The sequence below is a fragment of the Monodon monoceros genome, unplaced genomic scaffold (genome assembly GCF_005190385.1).
Source record: "Monodon monoceros isolate NGI ecotype Baffin Bay Population unplaced genomic scaffold, NGI_Narwhal_1 Super_Scaffold_6, whole genome shotgun sequence".
NCBI classification, from domain to species: Eukaryota; Metazoa; Chordata; class Mammalia; order Artiodactyla; family Monodontidae; genus Monodon; species Monodon monoceros.
In genome coordinates this window covers 75,914,461-75,933,229 of record NW_021703783.1, presented here as the reverse complement: position 1 = coordinate 75,933,229, position 18,769 = coordinate 75,914,461, and the positions used below count along the sequence as shown (strand labels likewise).

Sequence of the window (18,769 nt, the reverse complement as noted above, 5' to 3'; positions counted from 1 at the left end):
CATCAGAGGACAAGGAAGTGCTGAGAGGGTAGTTTTCTCTCTGCCCCATAGTCAACACAGAGCAACGCACCGAGTACAAGGAAGCCTGGAACCTCATATGAAATCTCATTCATTCATTTACACATTCGTTCATTCATGCTACAAACATGCTTTGAGAGAGAAAATATACGTCTGGGACTTATATTTACTGACAGTTATGCACAGTGCAGTCGAGTGCTGTGCTGGGGATGGCATTAAGGTGTTATGGGAGTACTGATTTGAGGGTCCAGGGCTGTGAACTCCAAGAGAAGGAGTCCTGCCAAGTCTGATTAACTCTGGAACTGAATTTCCTCCAACTTCCAAAGTATCCTTTGAGCCTATAAGGCAGTGGTTTAATTTAATGTGCACATGAATCACCTGGGAATGCCGATTGTGGTCCCCCAGGTCCGGGATGGGGGCGGGGCTGACAGCTGCTGGTGCTGGAACCACTCTGTGTGGGTTACCAGAGACTGTCACGTGACCAGAGTGATTTTTTGGGGGCTCGAACCCAGGACAGCTTGACAATCTCTCTTGTTCAGGCTGGTCTCTCCCGAGGGCACAGGCAGAGAAACAAGACAGGCCGTGGCGGGAGACCAGGTAACGGATGAGGCTCTCCTGACCCTGCCTGCTGTCAACCGTGTGAGGGACGGAGAGAGAGAGGCGGTGCAAGGAGAGGGGGCAGGTGGAAGGGTGGGTGTTTTACGAAACTGGAAGGACTTTGTCTCATGTTCCTTTCATTTCTGCCTCCCCAGCTGCCCAAACCTTTTCTTGACAGGAAGAAGAGACTGGGGATGTGAATGTAAATCTAAAATTCTTACAGAAGGCTGCGCAAGCAAAACCAGATTTGACAGAAAAATGCAGAAACGAGTCAGGGCTGCCTCAACCCTTTGGGGAGCTAAATATAAAAAGAGGTGGCTGAAACCTTCTGTTTTCTCACCCACTGGAAGGAGGATGTGAAGGGCATCACATATACCTCGTTCCATTAGGGAAAGAGATCCTACTAGACTCCCACCCAGACCCAGGCTGGAGGGAAGGGAGGAAGCGTCCTGAGGAGGCAGAGGAGGGCCTTGCCGTGGAGCAGCGGGGTGCCGGGCAGCGTGAAGAGGCTTCCAGATCAAGGGAGAGCAAGGGAGAGCAGAGATCTCGGGCAAGTTGTGTTCAGCACGGCTGAAGCGCGGCAGGTGGAGCTGACTGCAGGGCTCCAGAGCCAGGGAGCTTCACGTAATGTGAAGTCACAGATGGCTGTTTTGGGTTCTGCTTGCAGGTTTTGGGTCTGGTGACATTATTTTTTTTTAAATATCCACAAATCACTTTTTTTGAATAGGTAATATGTTCACATACATCAAAATTCAAAAGGCTTAACAGGTTACTTGGTTGAAATATCTCCCTCTCACCTCTGCTTCTTAGCCACGTCACTTCCCCTCCCCACAGGCAAACTATACCATGAGTTTTTTGAGATTCCTTCCGGAATATTTTACATAGGTATGAGCAAACTTTACATACATTCTCCTTCTCCCTTTTATATAAAAATAGGCAGTCATCCATAATCTTATTCTGTCGGACTCCCTGACCACACACAAGCCCTTATCTTTCCAGTTATGGACCCTGATTCCAGCCGTCCTCTGGCCCGCCAGGAACTCTAACCCACTGCCTCTACCTCTTCATGGTCTCTCACACCTCTGGTGTCTGCACCTTGCCACGCTTCACTAAACCACCCCTAGGCAGCCACGTCTACCCAAAAGGTAGAGAATATCTAGTGCAAATATTGATGGCACCTTGAAGGCTTTTAAGCAGGGTAGTGAGGTGATTAGAAAGAATGCTCTAGCAGAAAACACAAGACAGGGGGAAGAAAGCTGATCTGATAACTTTTTTCAAACTTATGCGATAGTCCACAATAAGGTGGTGACAAATGGACGGACAAAAGTAAGTATCTGGGGCAAAACTGATAAACCCATCCAACAGAGACCAGGTGTCTTGGTAAAGGCTGAGTTCCCAGGAGATGATAGAAAACCCAAAATAACTGTCTTAAACCAAGTGGAAGTTATTTTTCTCTTAAGGAGAGGAAATCCAGTTCACAGGGGCCTTCCACGATCACCAGAGACCTGGCTACCTCCAGCCCATAGCTCCTTCTATGCTGCTACTTCACCATCCTCGCAATGGTTCCAACCTCATGATACAACGTGATAGTTAGAGCTTTAGCCATAAAGTCTGCATTCCAGATAGCAGAATAGGCAAAGCGTTTATTAAAGAAATCCCTGTTAAGGACACTTCCTAAAAGTCATAACTGACAATTCTGCTTACCTTCCATTGGCCAGAACTTAGTTATATGGCCATAACTTCAAAGAAGTCTGGGAAACGTAGTCCTCTGGGAGGCCACGTATCCAGCTAAACATTGAAGGTTTTACTACTAAAAATGAAAAGAAATATATCTATTGGGGAACAGCTAATGGTCTCTACCATGTCAGATGTATTACCTGGATTTTAGATTCTCTACCCCCAGAATTGTTCTTTCCCAAACACATCTCTGCTTTTTGCCCCATGACTTGATTCGGTTTTTTTAATTAATTAATTAATTTTTGGCTGCGTTGGATCTTCGTTGTTGCGTGCGGGCTTTCTCTAGTTGCGGCGAGCGGGGGCTATTCTTCGTTGCGGTGCGCGGGCTTCTCATTGCCGTGTCTCCTCTTGTTGCGGAGCACGGGCTCTAAGCGTGTGGGCTTCGGTAGTTGAGGCGCGAGGGCCATGCCTTGATTCTTGCTACTATTTCTACCTGGAAAGCTGCCCACCTCCCATTCCCCATGCTCAATCCTACAGCCCGTACCACTTTTCCTATTAAAATCCTGCTTGTCCTTCAAGCCTCATCTCAAATGTGACACCATCCATGTTGTTATTCTTGACCTTCCCTAAAGGGGAAGAACCTGTCCCTCTAGAACTTCATTTATAGTTCTCCTTGGGCCTTGGCCTTCATCTCAACATCATGCTATCTTAGGTCATTGGCATAGCTTATAACAGAGTGTAAATTCTCCAGCCCGTAGGACAGAACCTCCCCTCACTCTATTCTCGGTAGCACAGTGTAGTAGAACACACTTAATACCTGCAAACTGTACTGACTATTTAAGGAAGGGAAAGGTCTATGTGAAGTAAGGGGGAAAAGAATGAGAAGTCTTTATACTCTTTTAAGGAAAGTGTTAATGCACCAATTGCAATTCCCTGAATTTCCTGAATGTAGATGCATTTCAAAACATATGATCATTGCTAATGTTGCAGACTCTTTTTAGAGGCCTAATTTAGTGTGATTTGCTTCTCATTTCCCAGGTCTTCCTAAAAACTCATGCTAACAAAACAAGGGGAAAATATGTATTAAAATGATCAAAATAGACAAAATAAAAGCCAGCCGAAATAATGCTACTAGCTAACACATAACAAAGGATCATTCTAGGCCAAGCACAGTGCTGAGCATTTCACAGACATGATCTCATTTCATCCTTTCAACAACCCCATAAGGCAGAGGTATCTCAGTTGTCCTGAGGGGACTGAGGCCTAGAGGGATTAAGTAACTTTTCAAGGTAGAGTCGCAGGGCAATAGAGCTGAAATACCTCCTGCTCATATGGCTCTGTAAATACATGTGCATTTCTTTTCATAAAACTTTACGTAACTCATCTTTTTCATCCTTAATAAAATCTCCTTTTGATGGGAGTTTGGGATTAGCAGAGGCAAACTATTATATACAGGATGGATAAACAACAAAGTCCTACTGTATAGCACAGGGAACTATATTCAGTATCCTGTGACAAACCGTAATGGAAACGAATATGAAAAAGAATATATATATAAAACTAAGTCACTTTGCTGTACAGAAGAAATTAACACAACATTGTCAATCAACTATACTTCTATAAAATTAAAATCTCCTTTTGTATATACACCCTGATATTATCTTTATTTTATAGAAGCATGGAAAGCTTCATTTTAAAAACTCAACCCACCATTGGATATGAATAACCCTCCTATCGTGTGTGAACTGTCAATTTTGTACACTCTATATTTGGGAGTCAGTGGCATCTTAGAAAACAATTCCTATTGCATATCTATCTTTTGATTCATCTATTAATCAATTTGAGGAATTCATTTGTGGTTGTCTGTGGATCTCTCTTCTGGAACACAGAGGCGTAAACTCCGTGGGTTACTGGTAATCAATAATGGAAGATGATGATATTGACATTCTTTTATTAAAACAAACAAACTATACTTTCTCCAGTAGGAAGATAATTTGATTGTGTATTCTTCTACTAAATCAATTCTACTGCATCATATTTGTCACCCTAGATTTGGTGACACCAGGAACACTTTTAGGCCTCAAAAAGTGTTTGCTAACATCAATCATGCCATGGATTCTTAGGCCCTATGGAATTAGGATTTATGCACGTGTAAGGTATTCCATGTCATAATTTAGGATGTTTTTATTTTGTTTTCCTCTGGCTTACAGGGGCCAACACAAGGATACTCAAATGTATAGCCTCTCTTTCTGTTGCTGAGGTCAAATTTAATTGTTAGATCACTTTGATACAGAATGGAGTGACGCAGCACTTTCCAACTGCTCAATTCATCTTCTCTAGAAATCTTTCACCTCTAAACATGTTAAAGTTTCCCTCTCCCTAAAAACATAAAAAATGCTTTCTCAGCACCATACTCCTCCCTATTCCTCTTTTTTTCTTCCCTTCTCACACTGGCCACACGTCTTGAGAGAACAGCCTCTGCCCTATTTCCTCTCTGCTCTTTTATTGCTCAGTCACTCTTCTGTGGCGCCCACCTTCAACTAAACCACAAAAGTCAACAAAACCACCGTCTTCCCACCTCCATCCCACTGCCAAATCCAAGGAAGACTTTTTACTTCTTATTGTAATAGCCCTCTAGGCTGTATTTGACATTGCTGCTTGGTTCTTTCTAGTTTATCTCATGAGTTCCTCTTACTCTAGCACCACCCACCCCCCTTTTAAATAAAATTTCAGCTTTATTGCGGTATAAATGACAAATAAAATGTTAAGGTATTTAAAGTGCGCGTCGTGGTGACTTGTTATACGTATACATTGTGAAAGGATTTTTCCCATCCTCTAGCCTTTTTTTCTTAAATTCTGGTGTTCTCCCAGCTTCCCACCTGTTTTCACTGCTCTTTTTACACACTGTCCTTGGGCTGAGTTTACCCACTGTCATAGTTTCACCCACCACATTATGTGATACTCTCATATCTACCTGAAACTTCCCCAGAGCTACTGACTTAAATACCCAAGTGTCTCAAGGACATCTCCACTCTGACTCCCATACATTCTCAAACTCCATTTGTCCCAAATTAAACTTAGAGCTTTCCCACCTAAATCTGTCCTCTTCATGTAGTCTTTTCCTTTGTTTAATGATTATCCAGCCACTGAAGCCAAGAATCTGAGAAATCATCTTAGGCTCCTTCTTAATGTGAAATCACTTATCTCTTAAGTATTCCCTCCATTCCTTCCTCTCTATCTGTACTTATTACATATTACATATTACCTATGTCAGGCCCCCAGCATCTTCTTCCTGGACTATTTTAACAGTGGTTTCCCAACTCTCCTGACTCTGGTTTTGATACCTCATACCCATTCTTTGAACACTACCACTGTTCCTTTGATAACATGAATCTGACCATGTCACTCCCCTGCTTAGAATTCTTCAATGAATCCCCCATTCATGCATTCAAGATTAAAGGTCCAGCGGTTTAAGGTCCTTTGACACGCGTGCTTTTCCAATTTTGCCAGTTTCAACTCTGAGGTCCCATTTTTTAGGCAAGTCGTCCTTCAACACTTCCTCACTTCCAGGATGTCCCAGCTCTGCACTCCCCTTGCGGCCACTGCACACTCATATCATAGAATTCTCTCATTACAGTATACTGAGGTAATCCTTCTAAGTTTCTAAGGCGGGAATGTGGCTGATTTCCATTTTAGATCTCCAGGGCCTGGAAATGTACATAATGGGCACTAAATAAATACTTGTTGAATGACAGAACTGAGCTCACTTGTACTGGGTTGCCAACATGGAAGCGGTAACAAAACAGCTTTAAAATCTCAATCTTGACGTTGACTCTTTCTTTCACAATTGCTTTTGAAATGTTTGTATGAACATTTTCGTTTTATTAGCGAGGGGAAAAAAAAAAAGAACACTTCCGTGCCTCCCCGTCGGGGAATCGAACCCCGGTCTCCCGCGTGACAGGCGGGGATACTCACCACTATACTAACGAGGAACTGCACGAAGGCTGGTTTTCTGGGAGGGCTCTTATCCCTTTTTACCCCGCCCCTTCCTTGCCATTTGCAACTACCAGTAGGCCTGATATTCTTCTACTGCTATTGCAATTTCCAGAGAAGTTGAATGGAACTAAAATGGAAGCGTTCAGTTTGATCTCCCCGCCGCACTTAATTCCATCGGCTTACCCTTCCTCTAACTTCTACTCCCTTCCTTTTCCTCCCCCTCCTCTTCCTCCCCCTTCGGGAGCAATATCAACCCACCTCTGCACCCCTCAACACACACACTCCCAGAGAGCAAAGCGCACGCCTTGTCGCGCTGCACCACGGGACTTGTAGTTCCATCCATGCCGTACCGCACTCTCCTCCGACTTTAAGGAACTTCATTTCCCGGCGGGCGCCGCGAACCCCTCCTTCTCTGCTTTACCTCCCTCCCGCCTTCTCTCGCTCTCAGTCGAGTAGTCAGTCTGGCAGCGGAGTGTTGGGGTGCTGATCGCGTGCAGCGGGACTCCGCACAGCCATGCCCGAGGTAGTGGATACGTGCTCCTTGGCCTCCCCGGCGTCCGTCTGCCGGACCAAGCACCTGCACCTGCGCTGCAGCGTCGATTTTACTCGCCGGGTACTGACCGGGACCGCCGCACTCACCGTCCAGTCCCAGGAGGACAATCTGCGCAGCCTGGTACGGTGGGACAGGCTCCCAGTGCCCGCCTCTCCCCGGCCACCTGCCTCTCGCCTCTCACCCCGCTTCGGCCCCTTCCCGGTCCCACACCCCCGCCTGCTTTGCGCATCCCTCGGTGCTCCTCCGCAGCCCGCAACCCGTGTTCTGCACCTCCTCTTCAGCCCACACTCATTTCTCAGCGTCCCCTTCTTCAGCCCCCACGCACCCCATATCGATCCCTCCCAACCCAACTTGAGTCTCTGCAGTCCTTCCTCACCCACTACGTATACCTGCCTTCTCCTCCACCCCTTCCCCCACAAGCCTCCTTCCCAGTCCCTGGACACATCCCAGGGCCCATTCCACGCCCCGCTTCTCACCCAGCGCTCAAGTTTCATTTTAGCACGAATCCCTCTTCCCCCGCTAATCCTAGTTCCCAGCGCTAATGCCCCCTGTGGTCTCCCCATATCCTCGGCCTGCAGCCCAGAACTCCCTCCTCAGGCCCCAGAATTCTTCCAGTCCCCAGTGCACCTTCCTCAGTCCACAGTCTCAGCTAAGTCTCGGGCCCTATATCCTGCCGATTCTCAGTCCCACCTTTCCCTCCCAGGCCCCTTTATTTCAACTCTCAGGTCTGGCGGATACGACCGATCACCGTCTCCCTGCCAGTTCTCAACCGCCCTAGAGAATTCCCAGCCATGCTTTGATACTTGCAGTCTCTACTTTCTAACTCCAGATGCACCTCTCTCCGGGTACATGGTCCTTCCTACCTTTGATTCTTATCACTCTTCTCTTCTAATAATTTAAGCTCTTCAAGCTTCCTAAGGATGTCTCAATACAATTTATTAATAGTTGGTTCCCAGAAGCAAATAATATTGCGCTTCTTAGAAAATGACTTCTACAAGCTCTCTAGCCACTTGAATGACGAAAAACTTGTTTAGATTTGTGGAATGTTATTAAATTATTTTATCTGTACAACATAACCTGTTTTCAGTGTTCTTACTCAAATTGTCTGATAGTATTTGGATTGTACCTATCACCTGAAGAATTCCATAGATAAGTATTTTAGAAATAAGAGGAACAAGAAAAGGCCAGTCACAGTGTATTTTGCATAGAGTAGTATGGCGATAGCTACCAAAGCCCAGCAATAAGCAATCAGATAAGGTATGTTGTAGACTTGATGGAGGGAAATGAATAGGGTCAGTTAATTGGGCGTAGTAAGTTTAGATAAGAGTTGGTGGTTTTCATGATTTATTCCTGCTTGAATAATAGGCCTGTATTTTGAGTTCATTAATATGAACTAATATAGCATGTAGCTTTCTTACTTTGTGATTTAGCAATTTGCTAGACTAATTATGATTCGAAAAATAGGTTGACTCCTCTATGTATTGATTTGCAGTCACCACAAGTACTATAAGGAAAATAAATAATTAAAGCATTATAAGCAAGATGATAACTATTTCCCTATAGGCTGTACTTTGGTCTGCTTCAAGTGCCAGGCTATCGTTTATTGCAGACAGCTTTGCCCCGGCAGGATCAGCTGAACTGAAGTCCTGTTTCAATGCAATATTTCTTTTTATTACAAGAAAGTGAATTTTGATAGTTTATCACTGCTTAATATGACCTTGCACTCTCACTTATTTATAAAAGTAAAACCTTTACCTCTGTTCCATGAGTAAGCAAGAGTCAGGGCGCTTAAATTTTGAAAAGAATGTCCCTTCAGTGTCCCAGTCTAAAAACCTGCCTGTTTTTGCATTCCCCAAATCTCAAGAGAAGATTTTTAAATTACTAATTCCAACTTGTCAACTATCCAGTTTCCTTTGTTTTTCTTTCTTATTACTATTATTGATCAATTGCTTAACAACATTTATCAGTGAAATTTGAAGGGAAATTTCTTAAGTAATTTGGGAGTGATACCTGAGGTCAGGACTTGAGATATACAGCTTAAACATTGCATTTTCTATTTTCTCTTGGTCCAGGACTTGCGTCATGCATTACTTGGCACGTGCTGTTTCTCCGGCACTGTGTTAAACCCTGGGAATGCAAGCCTAAGTAACTTTTTCTTTTTAAGAACCCTCAGTCTAATGGAGAAATAAATCATTATAATGTGGTACAGTAAGTGCTACTGGAGAGGGTCGGGCCAACTGCTATAACAAACACAGAGAATATGAAAATGGTTTCACAAAAAATAGGTATAGTAGTCTTCTGATTCAGAACAGATTTAAAAAGTTTAGGAAATACAGAAAATAGAATGTGTTCCACTGGGAAATGACCCAAATAATTCACCCTTATGGTTATGAGTAGTATAAACGTAAGTAGTTTATATACATAAGATACTCCAAGTTTTTACAACAAATCAGATATTCAGAAATAGGTGCCAAAATATAACAAAGGAGTAACTTATTCTTAAGCTATAAAATCTAATATTTCTGAATATGCAAGTGCAAGAAGATATATCAGTCTAATGTAGAGTAAGGGCAACAGTTGAGGGACCCCCAAAAAAGAGAGTACCCCAAAAGAAATAATTGCCCATCGGGAGGGAAACAGATGATACTCATAACAAATTTGGCTGCTCTTAAAAAAAAAGAAAGGGAAAGAATAATACAAGCAGGATGGAAATTTCTTCCCAACCAAAAATTGTTGACTCTAGAGAGATAATAAAATTGTTAAAATTTCCTGAGCTTATCACCACAGTTAACTGATACAAAAGAAAGGTGACTGGAAAGTGGCTGTTTCTTGGCAGTCTAACTCCTCATGCTATTCCAGGCCAGATTTCAAGGGAAAGATGCCAGAGGTAGGAAGGTTAGTGAGCAGTTCTAATAGTCCGGGGCCTGACCTAGGGTGGTGGTAGAAGAAAAGGAAAAGTATGAGGACAGTGTAAAAAACTTGTTAACTGGCTATGCGAGATTGGGAAGTGGGATCAGTTGTGGATTAGTTGAATGTTTCAAACCTCAGGTAAGTTGAGGAGTTCCATCAACGAAATAGAGAAATCCGCAGAGAGAGCAAACTTAGGGGACACAGTGGTGGCTTTGTTTTTAGAATTTCTAGAAGCCTATTGAATATGAGATGACATTTCCCATGGAAATGTCAAGCAGGCAGTTAGAGATATCTGCTGAAGTCCTGGGCAGGGGATGAAGCTATGAAATAGACGGGTAGTCATCTGCACAGAGGTTCTAGGTGAAGATGTGGGCATGAGTGAGAACTAGGGAATGAAGAATATGGTAAGAAAACCAAAAGGCCAAGGCTAGCGCATAGGGACATATCCATATTTAGGAGTTAGAAAGGAGGGGGAGGAAAAAAGCATTAGACAAGGAGGAGAACCATTGATGTGTAAAGTCAAAGCAGCCAAGGAGAGTGCTTCAAACAGATGCTGCGGTCCATTAGGGCTATGAGCGGCAGAGGTCAAGGTTACTGAACAGAAAAGACCTGTTGTTCAGGAGGACTTCCCTTTCTGTGGCAGAGGAGCTAGAAGACAGATTGAAGAGGGGGAAGGGAGGAGAGATTGATGAGGAATTGGAAATAGCAGCCATAGATTGCCCTTGAAGGTTAAGAAAGGAAGGAGAAAAATAGAATAATTAGAGTGACAGAAGGATTGAGTGAAGTTTTAAAAATAATATGGAAGGCTGGTTTAGGTTGATTGGAAACAGTCTTGTGGTGTAGGAAGATTGAAGATTCTAGAAAAGTAGTTGAGAGATAATGAAAGGGTATGGTTTCTAGGGCACAGATAGAGGATTATTGGGATGGAAAATCCTCAGACACTTGCTGACCCTCCCTTCCTGCCCAGAGCAGTTGTCTTTAATCGGCCATAGCAAGTAGAAATGCTCTCCCACTCCTCTATAGGGTCATTTGGTTAGAGTTGCCATACCAAGTTGGGCTTTTTCTAGATACACAACAGCAGTGAGGTACAGTCTACTTATTTGCCTAACAGGTTCCAAGGTTTGTTTTAATTTGGGGATATATGAAAGTAGTTCAGAGCAGTAGGACTACATGAATTCCAGGTAGAAATATATGGTAAGAAATATTGAGGAGTCATGATGAAAGAAACAAGTTATAGATGGATTTTTTCCTAGTAGAGAAGTTAAGTTTTAGGAGACAGAAGCAAAGGCGTTTTAATTTAGATCTGACTTTTACTTAAAGCTGGAAATGTGTGAGTGTCCCAGAATTACCTAACGATATATATGCAAATCTTAGAGCCTCCCAAAAATTTAGGGAAGTTTAAAGTCCCATGAATTGGGACCTATGCTAACTTTCAACTCCTTTAATTCCTGTCTTTCACTATCTTACTCTCCCTAAGCAACTAGTTCTCTGTAGTCATTGTAGTTAGCCTATATGCTATATTAGTTTTCTCTGGTGCCTAAAACTATATTCTTATCATATAAAAATATTAATTTAATTCTAGATTCTGGATACAAAGGACCTTACAATAGAAAAAGTGGTCATCAATGGACAAGAAGTCAAATATGCTCTTGGAGAAAGACAAAGTTACAAAGGATCACCAATGGAAATCTCTCTTCCTATTGCTCTGTGCAAGTACGAATGTTCTCATCTTTCTCTTTTATAGCTAAATAAGGGGGATACGTATTTTTATTTAATTTAGATTTTTTTTCATTTCCTATTTTCAGTTTGTGTGTATGTAGTAACTGGTACACCACTCCTACCAATCTGCTGTTCCGATTGAAGCTTATAGTGAAAATTATATGTTCTTAAGCTATTAAAGAAATTCATTGTATAAGATGCTCCAGAATAGGACTTTTGATAACTGTTAACTTCTTTACTCATCATTTTAGTAATACCTAGAGTGATGGTGGGAGCATGCCACTTAAGGAGGCATTTCAGGATCACCTGGGAGGCTTTACAAGCTGCACACTTTTCACCTCCCAGAGGCCAGCCACTTTTATTAGTGGAATAACAACAGTGGCAAACATAGAACCATTTCTATGTACTTAAAAAGTGCTGGAAATGTGTTCTTTCATCTAATCCTTATAGTAACCCTTTGTGGTATGATCTGCATTTTATAGACGGGGAAAGGGAACCTCAGAGAGACAAGGTAACTTATTTAAGAAAGTGGTAGCCAGAGCTGTCATATTGGGAGTATATCCCACTCCAAGATATACTGGGGAGGGAAAAAAGGGTGGGAAACCATTGGCCTAGAACAAGGTCAATCTACCCCATCTTTCAGCGGTCAGTGTTTTCATGCATTCTCTTCCCATTTAAGAAAAAGAAAGGAAACTCTCACACATAATTTGTGAGATCTATCATTAACCATATTGTACAGATGAAGCAACTACCGCATAGGGAGGTCAAATAAGTTGTCTAAATTCACGGCACCACTTAGTGGTAGATTCAAGCACAGGCACAGCCACTGGTCTCCAGGGCTCTTGCTGTTTCCTCATTAACAGTGCTGCCCAATCTATCTGGGGTGAAGGACCAGTTTTTGTTAGTTCCAGTCTGCCACAGGCTGATACTTTTGTGAAATGCAATAAGAATGAATTCCTAGGAAGAAGAGATTAAATACAAACACATATATCTTATTATAGGTTCAACAGACCTAAGAATTTATTCTCAAGTTCTTGACTTAACTTGTCCAGTAACAGTGTTCAGACTAGCACTGCCCTATGTTATGCTCTGGCACCCACCACGGCGGTAGTTGAAGTTCCAAAATTATTCCTTCTACCTTCCCACCACTATAAAAGATTACATGATATCACAGAAAAAAAGTTGGGGTGTTCAACTAATATTAGTTCCTGTTACATCTTCATAAGTAGTTACCATGTAGAGAAAAGAACCCACAGGCTGGCATTCAGGTAGGAATATGTGAGGCAAACATTCCTAAAACTTACTCTCAATCAGTGATGAGACCTCATAAAATATTATTTATATTATTTGTGTTATTTATGTACTATGAATTCAAATTTTAGTTAGATTGAATTGTACTCTACTAATGTATTTGTTCCTTTCATACAGAAATCAAGAAATTGTTATAGAAATTTCTTTTGAGACATCTCCAAAATCTTCTGCTCTTCAGTGGCTCACTCCTGAACAAACTTCTGGGAAGGAGCACCCCTATCTCTTTAGTCAGTGCCAGGTAAAAAGGACTTGGAATGATTTATTATCCCCAGTTCATGCAGTTGAATGAAGCAAAGTAGACAGTGGTCTTATGGATACATGGGTCTTACCTAAGATAGTACTTTATTTTATCTTATATTATTAAAACTACATATATTTTCATTTTATACCTGTCATTATTGACACATTCATATATTACCTTTAAAAAGAAACTTCCTTCAAATTTGAAAACATGTCTACCTAGATTGGACCATCTAGGTCATATTTACATTCACATCCTCAACACCTAGCATAGAACTTGGCATAGAGTGAGAACTCAATAAATGGTCATAAAATGAAAGGAAAACACTGTTAAACAAAGTAGGTACCGGTTATGAAAATTGCTAACAATAAAGAAGGGGAAAGGGAAAGATCAGATTTCCCATTCCTCTCCAGACACCATTGCCCAGAGGTAACCATTGAGTTGGCGTGTAGCCTTTCCAGATTTTTCTTATACATTTACAAGTGTACATATTATGTAAATATATTGAATGTACCTTTAAAATATGATATGATTTAGACTACATCTGTTTTCTGTTTAACAACTAAGAATAAAGAACCACATAGAGACAATCTGTCACAAGGATAATAAGTATCAAACTTTCTCCTGAAAAAAAAGACTAATTCTTTTAGTAATCAAATAGTTTACAATTACAGGAACTCGCTTCATTAAACGTTGACTGTATTTCCAAGCACTGTGTAAGGTACTTCACATATTTAATCCTTTTAATATTCCTCTGTGATAGATACTATGGTAGGCTCACATTTGAAAACAAGTCTATCAAAAAGGAAGCAATGTTGACACCTGTATAGACGTGTTTACTTTCTATTGCCAATTGAAATTTTTTTTTTTCTAAGAAACTCATAGTTCACTAATCTGGAAGAGATATCATGTTCTAGGCAAGAATGTACCAATTATGTAGTCTCTGTCTCTTATCTGATTTTCATCAGTAATTCGTATGGAATGTCCATTGGCAAGAAATGCCAAGATTTGTGAGTCAGAAGAATGTGAATTTTGAACATACTACTCCATTTCTTGTTGGACACAGTTTTTGAAACAGAGAAAAGAGATTTCAGTTAAATGAAGAAATTACTATAGTTGATAGGAAGCAGGTAGACATGATTTTGTGTGATGAGTTTGCTTACGGCCGTTCTCTATGCATATTTTTCTGGGTTTGGTCTTATCAACTGAAATACGTATAAACCCCACCCCTGGCATTGCTGAGCCACATAACCAGGGACCTTTAAGGAACCCTAAAGGCATATGGTCTTGGAAACTTATTTTGGGAGAGAGAACCAGGTGTTTCTTCTAGTTCTACTTAATCCACCTAGAGGTCATTTGGGATTTCCTATCTATGGAGAATCTGTTAGATTTGAAGTGAAAAGGGCTGGAGTTTGAGGATAGAAGGAAGTTTGCAGAGGCGTGAAGTAGGTCTGGGATTTATAACAACTTCAGAGAGAAATGTTAGTATCAGTGTTCCTTTAAGCTCAGTAGACCATCTCAGTGAGGCTGGGATTCCTTTGCTCACCAGCAATAGATGCAGACTTATCTGTAAACAGGCCAGGGTATAAAATCATAGGTACTCTGGTCATTCTTAATGGAACTGATCTTTATGACAGATTGATACGGAAGCAAAGAAACACTCTACATATTATGTGAATGAATATGTCTAGATGGTATTGAAAGAGACCTTTCTTTCTCCTTCCTTGTCTTCCTAGTGTTTACTTTCAAAGTTTGCTGCAAGATCAAAATGTCAAGACTCTAACCACATTTCCCAAGCAGAGTTCCTTAGAACACTGGCGCCCCATTAGACGTTAATAATTAACCAGAGGAAAATGGGTTTTGTGTTGAAATAAGTATGAGAATTCGAACAGGTTTCTTTATTATCGGTCTTTTCAGAGCCTTCAGGAGGCTAATGTTCCTAGTGACTCTCCCAGGCATGCAATATGCCATGGTTCTCAAATTTACTTCACCAAAGAGCCCTTTTTTGTCAGGGTTCCTAACAGCTTCTCACTGGGCACTACTATTACTCAGGAATCACTGCCTAACATTGCTTCATGCGTCAGCTGAAATGTGAAGGTTGACCATTACATTAAAAGGGAAAACCAGATTTTCTTAATCCACAGATCTACTTTTGCTACTTTAAAAGAGCTGAAGAAATGTGAGACATTTTGATCTTTAAAAAGAATGTGTCTAAGAACAATGCTGCAATTGTAATGATTTCTTAATGACTTGATTTATGAGACAGGGAAATAGCTGTTTCTTTTTTTCCCTCCCTCTCCCAGGCAATCCATTGTAGAGCAGTTCTTCCCTGCCAGGACACTCCTTCTGTGAAATTAACCTACAGTTCAGAGGTAAACATCACTGAAATTATTCACTGAATTAAATGATCCACACAATTATTTTAATAGGGATTACATTAAATCTGTGGATTTCTTTGGGTAGTATGGACATTTTAACAATATTAATTCTTCCAATCCATGAACACGGGATATCTTTCCAAAATGATCCATATAAGTAAATGTGGTATAAATGATAAGCAGAGATAAGAATTGAATTTTTTTTTTTTTTTTTTTGCGGTACGCGGGCCTCTCACTGTTGTGGCCTCTCCCGTGCGGAACACCGGCTTCGGACGTGCAGGCTCAGCAGCCATGGCTCACGGGCCCAGCCGCTCCGCGGCATGTGGGATCTTCCCGGACTGGGGCACGAACCCGTGTCCCCTGCATCGGCAGGCGGACTCTCAACCACTGCGCCACCAGGGAAGCCCAGAATTGAATTTTTATAGCTAGAAATACTTTACTTAATTAAATTCTACCTACCTGAAATACGTTAGAAAAAGGCTATGGATCCCATTTTGAATCTCTGCTTTAAAGGCAGTTGCAAACATAAGTATAAAAAAAAGAGGTGTCAGGGACTTCCCTGGCGGTCCGATGGTTAGGACTCCGCAGCCGGGGGTGCAGGTCTGATCCCTGGTCGGGGAACTGAGATCCCACATGGTGTATGGCGCAGCCAAAAATGAAATGAAGTAAAATAAATCATTCTGATTTTAAAAGGAATTTAGAATTCTGGACCTAAAAACAAGAATTTGGGAGCAACTCTTTTTAACTTAAAAAAATTGACATTTGTAGGATTAAAGTTTCTATAAATGTACTCTACAGCCTTGTAAATATCTATCTAGGTATCCTAATGGGCATATATTGCAGACTTATCTGTATACATTTCCAACTTATTCTTGTTGTAGGTACTGCTAATCCTTTTAGGAAAAGGTAGACTATAATTAATAAATAAATACTATCCCAGAGGCTAGACTTACTTAGACCAGGCAAATAGAATTGAGGACCAACCTGTATTTATGGGGCCTTCTTGATTCCCATATCGTTCCACAACCAAACCACCCCTAGCATAGTGCTGCAGAAAACTTTACTTGGAGGCCAAGAATCCCTGGACTCTGGTGCTTTGTGACCACCTAGAGGGGTGGGATAGGGAGGGTGGGAGGGAGACGCAAGAGGGAGGGGATATGGGGATATATGTATATGTATAGCTGATTCACTTTGTTACAGAGCAGAAACTAACACACCATTGTAAAGCAATTATACTCCAATAAAGATGTTAAAAAAAATTTTTTTAAAAAGAATCCCTGGACTCTTCTCCACCACTTAATAACTGCATGACCTTGGGCAAGTCTTATGACCTCACAATCTCAGTTGTCTCATCTGTATAACCTATCACTGCTTAAATGAAGGGAGGAAGCAGAACCAAGGTACTTCCTGAATAGTTTTTAGCTCTAGGATCTATGGTTGTTGCAGCACTGATTCTGGAGGTCCTGATTCTGTGCCTGCCTCAGTAATAGCTTTGAGGACTGGGCCATGCAGGAAGAACATGAAAGCCTAGCACTGTTGGAATGGATGTTTGCTAGATCATTAATATTCAGGTGATGGTCCTTTATTCTGGCATTCATTAGAAGTAAGACTTGGAGAATCATGGAGATACGGTACACACTTAAGTGACCATACAGTTTGTCCCATAAGGACCTTTTCCATACAAACTTCCAGAGAAAATTATTTCACATTTCTCAGTAATAAGTTTAAAAGTTTCTCACACTCATGACCCTTAAAAAGTAGAATTTGTAACTCCAAGTTTATGTTTTAAATACTAAATTTTTCAGAATTGTATTCTCTGATCTAAAGTGAGTATAGCATCCTTTTGAATCTCTTCTGAGGGTGTGGAGGGGAGCAGGGCCAGTGGCTACCATTGCCAGGCATGGTGCTGAGCTCTTCATTTATATTATTTATTCCTTGCAACAGTCCTATGAAGTATCACCCTCATTTGATGGGGGAAACTGAGGCTCGGGGAAGTTATTTGCCCAAGTGCATGAAGTTAGTAAGTGCAGAGCTGGGATTTTAACCTAGTTTCTACCAAATGCTCTTAATATGGATGGATGAATGGATAGGTAGATATGTCACCATCATTTTTAAAGAAGCCAGTTTTACATACTGCCAATTCTATTTATAAAAGTGATACAGAGGAATGTATTGGGTTCATAGTCTACTGTGTCGATAGTCAAAAAGCGGGGGGAAAGGTTATTTTACATAGAACTTTTCATGTATATCTTTATTTATATCTTTTCCTTCTCAATTAGGTGTCTGTCCCTAAAGAATTGGTTGCACTCATGAGTGCCATTCGTGATGGAGAAGCACCTGACCCAGAAGACGCGAGCAGGAAGATATACAGATTCAGCCAAAAAGTAAGATCTTAGGGTCTAGATTTTGTTTTAGTTGGTGGTGAACTACAAATAGCTTTTACCCATCCAGAGAGCAAAATGGCTTTTGAAATATTTCAGAATTTAGAAAGCAGCTCCTGCTTTTTGTTTTCTTCATTTCTTTTTCTTTTGCGCTTTTAAAATATTCGGTTCTGCTCACAGTGTTGTACTGAAGTAGGAGGGTGCTGGATAGGCATGGCAGGGGGCGTGCCTGGTCCCATTTCCCTACATCCCAGTCAGTAGCAGGTTTCCTGTTTCTAAGTTACACTTTGACCTGCCCTGGTACCAGAGCTCGGGCGTGTGGTGATGTATTGTTTACAGATGGAAGAGCTGTCCTAGACCAGAAAGCACTCTGTTACAGTACTTTTAAGTTAAAATTCCTAAGTAGCTGGTAGTTTGACTTGTATCTTTGACCTGTAATGAATTGTGTATGTGTGTGTGTGTGTGTGTGTGTGTGTGTTTACTGATGCTTTTTATTTTTTTATATATTTTTATTGGAGTGTAATTGCTTTACAGTGTTGTGTTAGTTTCTACTGTACAACAAAGTGAATCAGCTATATGTATACATATATCCCCATATCACCTCCCTCTTGAGCGTTCCTCACACCCTCCATATTCCACCCCTCTAGGTCGTCACAAAGCATCGAGCTGATCTCCCTGTGCGATGTAGCTGCTTCCCACTATCTATTTGACATTTGGTAGTGTTTATATGTCAGTGCTACTCTCTCACTTTGTCCCAGCTTACCCTTCCCCCTCCCCGTGTCCTCAAGTCCATTCTCTAGTAGGTCTGCATCTTTATTCCCATCTTGCCCCTAGGTTCTTCAGGACCTTTTTTTTTTTTTTTAGATTCCACATATATGTGTTAGCATACCGTATTTGTTTTTCTCTTTCTGACTTACTTTACTCTGTATGACAGACTCTAGGTCCATCCACCTCACTACAAATAACTTAATTTCGTTCCTTTTTATGG

General features: G+C 41.4%; 1 protein-coding gene and 1 non-coding gene across 2 annotated transcripts in view; one reads left to right on the top strand and one right to left on the bottom strand.

Annotated features, from left to right (window-relative positions):
- Window positions 1–6,212: 6,212 nt before the first annotated feature.
- TRNAD-GUC lies at window positions 6,213–6,284 on the bottom strand. The gene has a single exon. It is a non-coding gene; the product is annotated as a tRNA-Asp (tRNA).
- Window positions 6,285–6,640: 356 nt separating this feature from the next.
- The window catches only part of LTA4H (leukotriene A4 hydrolase), a 28,625-nt gene continuing 16,496 nt past the window's right edge, over window positions 6,641–18,769 (top strand). The window contains exons 1-5 of the mRNA XM_029205129.1: window positions 6,641–6,961; window positions 11,334–11,464; window positions 12,899–13,019; window positions 15,326–15,394; window positions 17,680–17,784. Coding sequence (XP_029060962.1) covers window positions 6,803–6,961; window positions 11,334–11,464; window positions 12,899–13,019; window positions 15,326–15,394; window positions 17,680–17,784 — 585 coding nt within the window. The 5' untranslated portion in view covers window positions 6,641–6,802. The remainder of the gene's footprint in view (window positions 6,962–11,333; window positions 11,465–12,898; window positions 13,020–15,325; window positions 15,395–17,679; window positions 17,785–18,769) is intronic.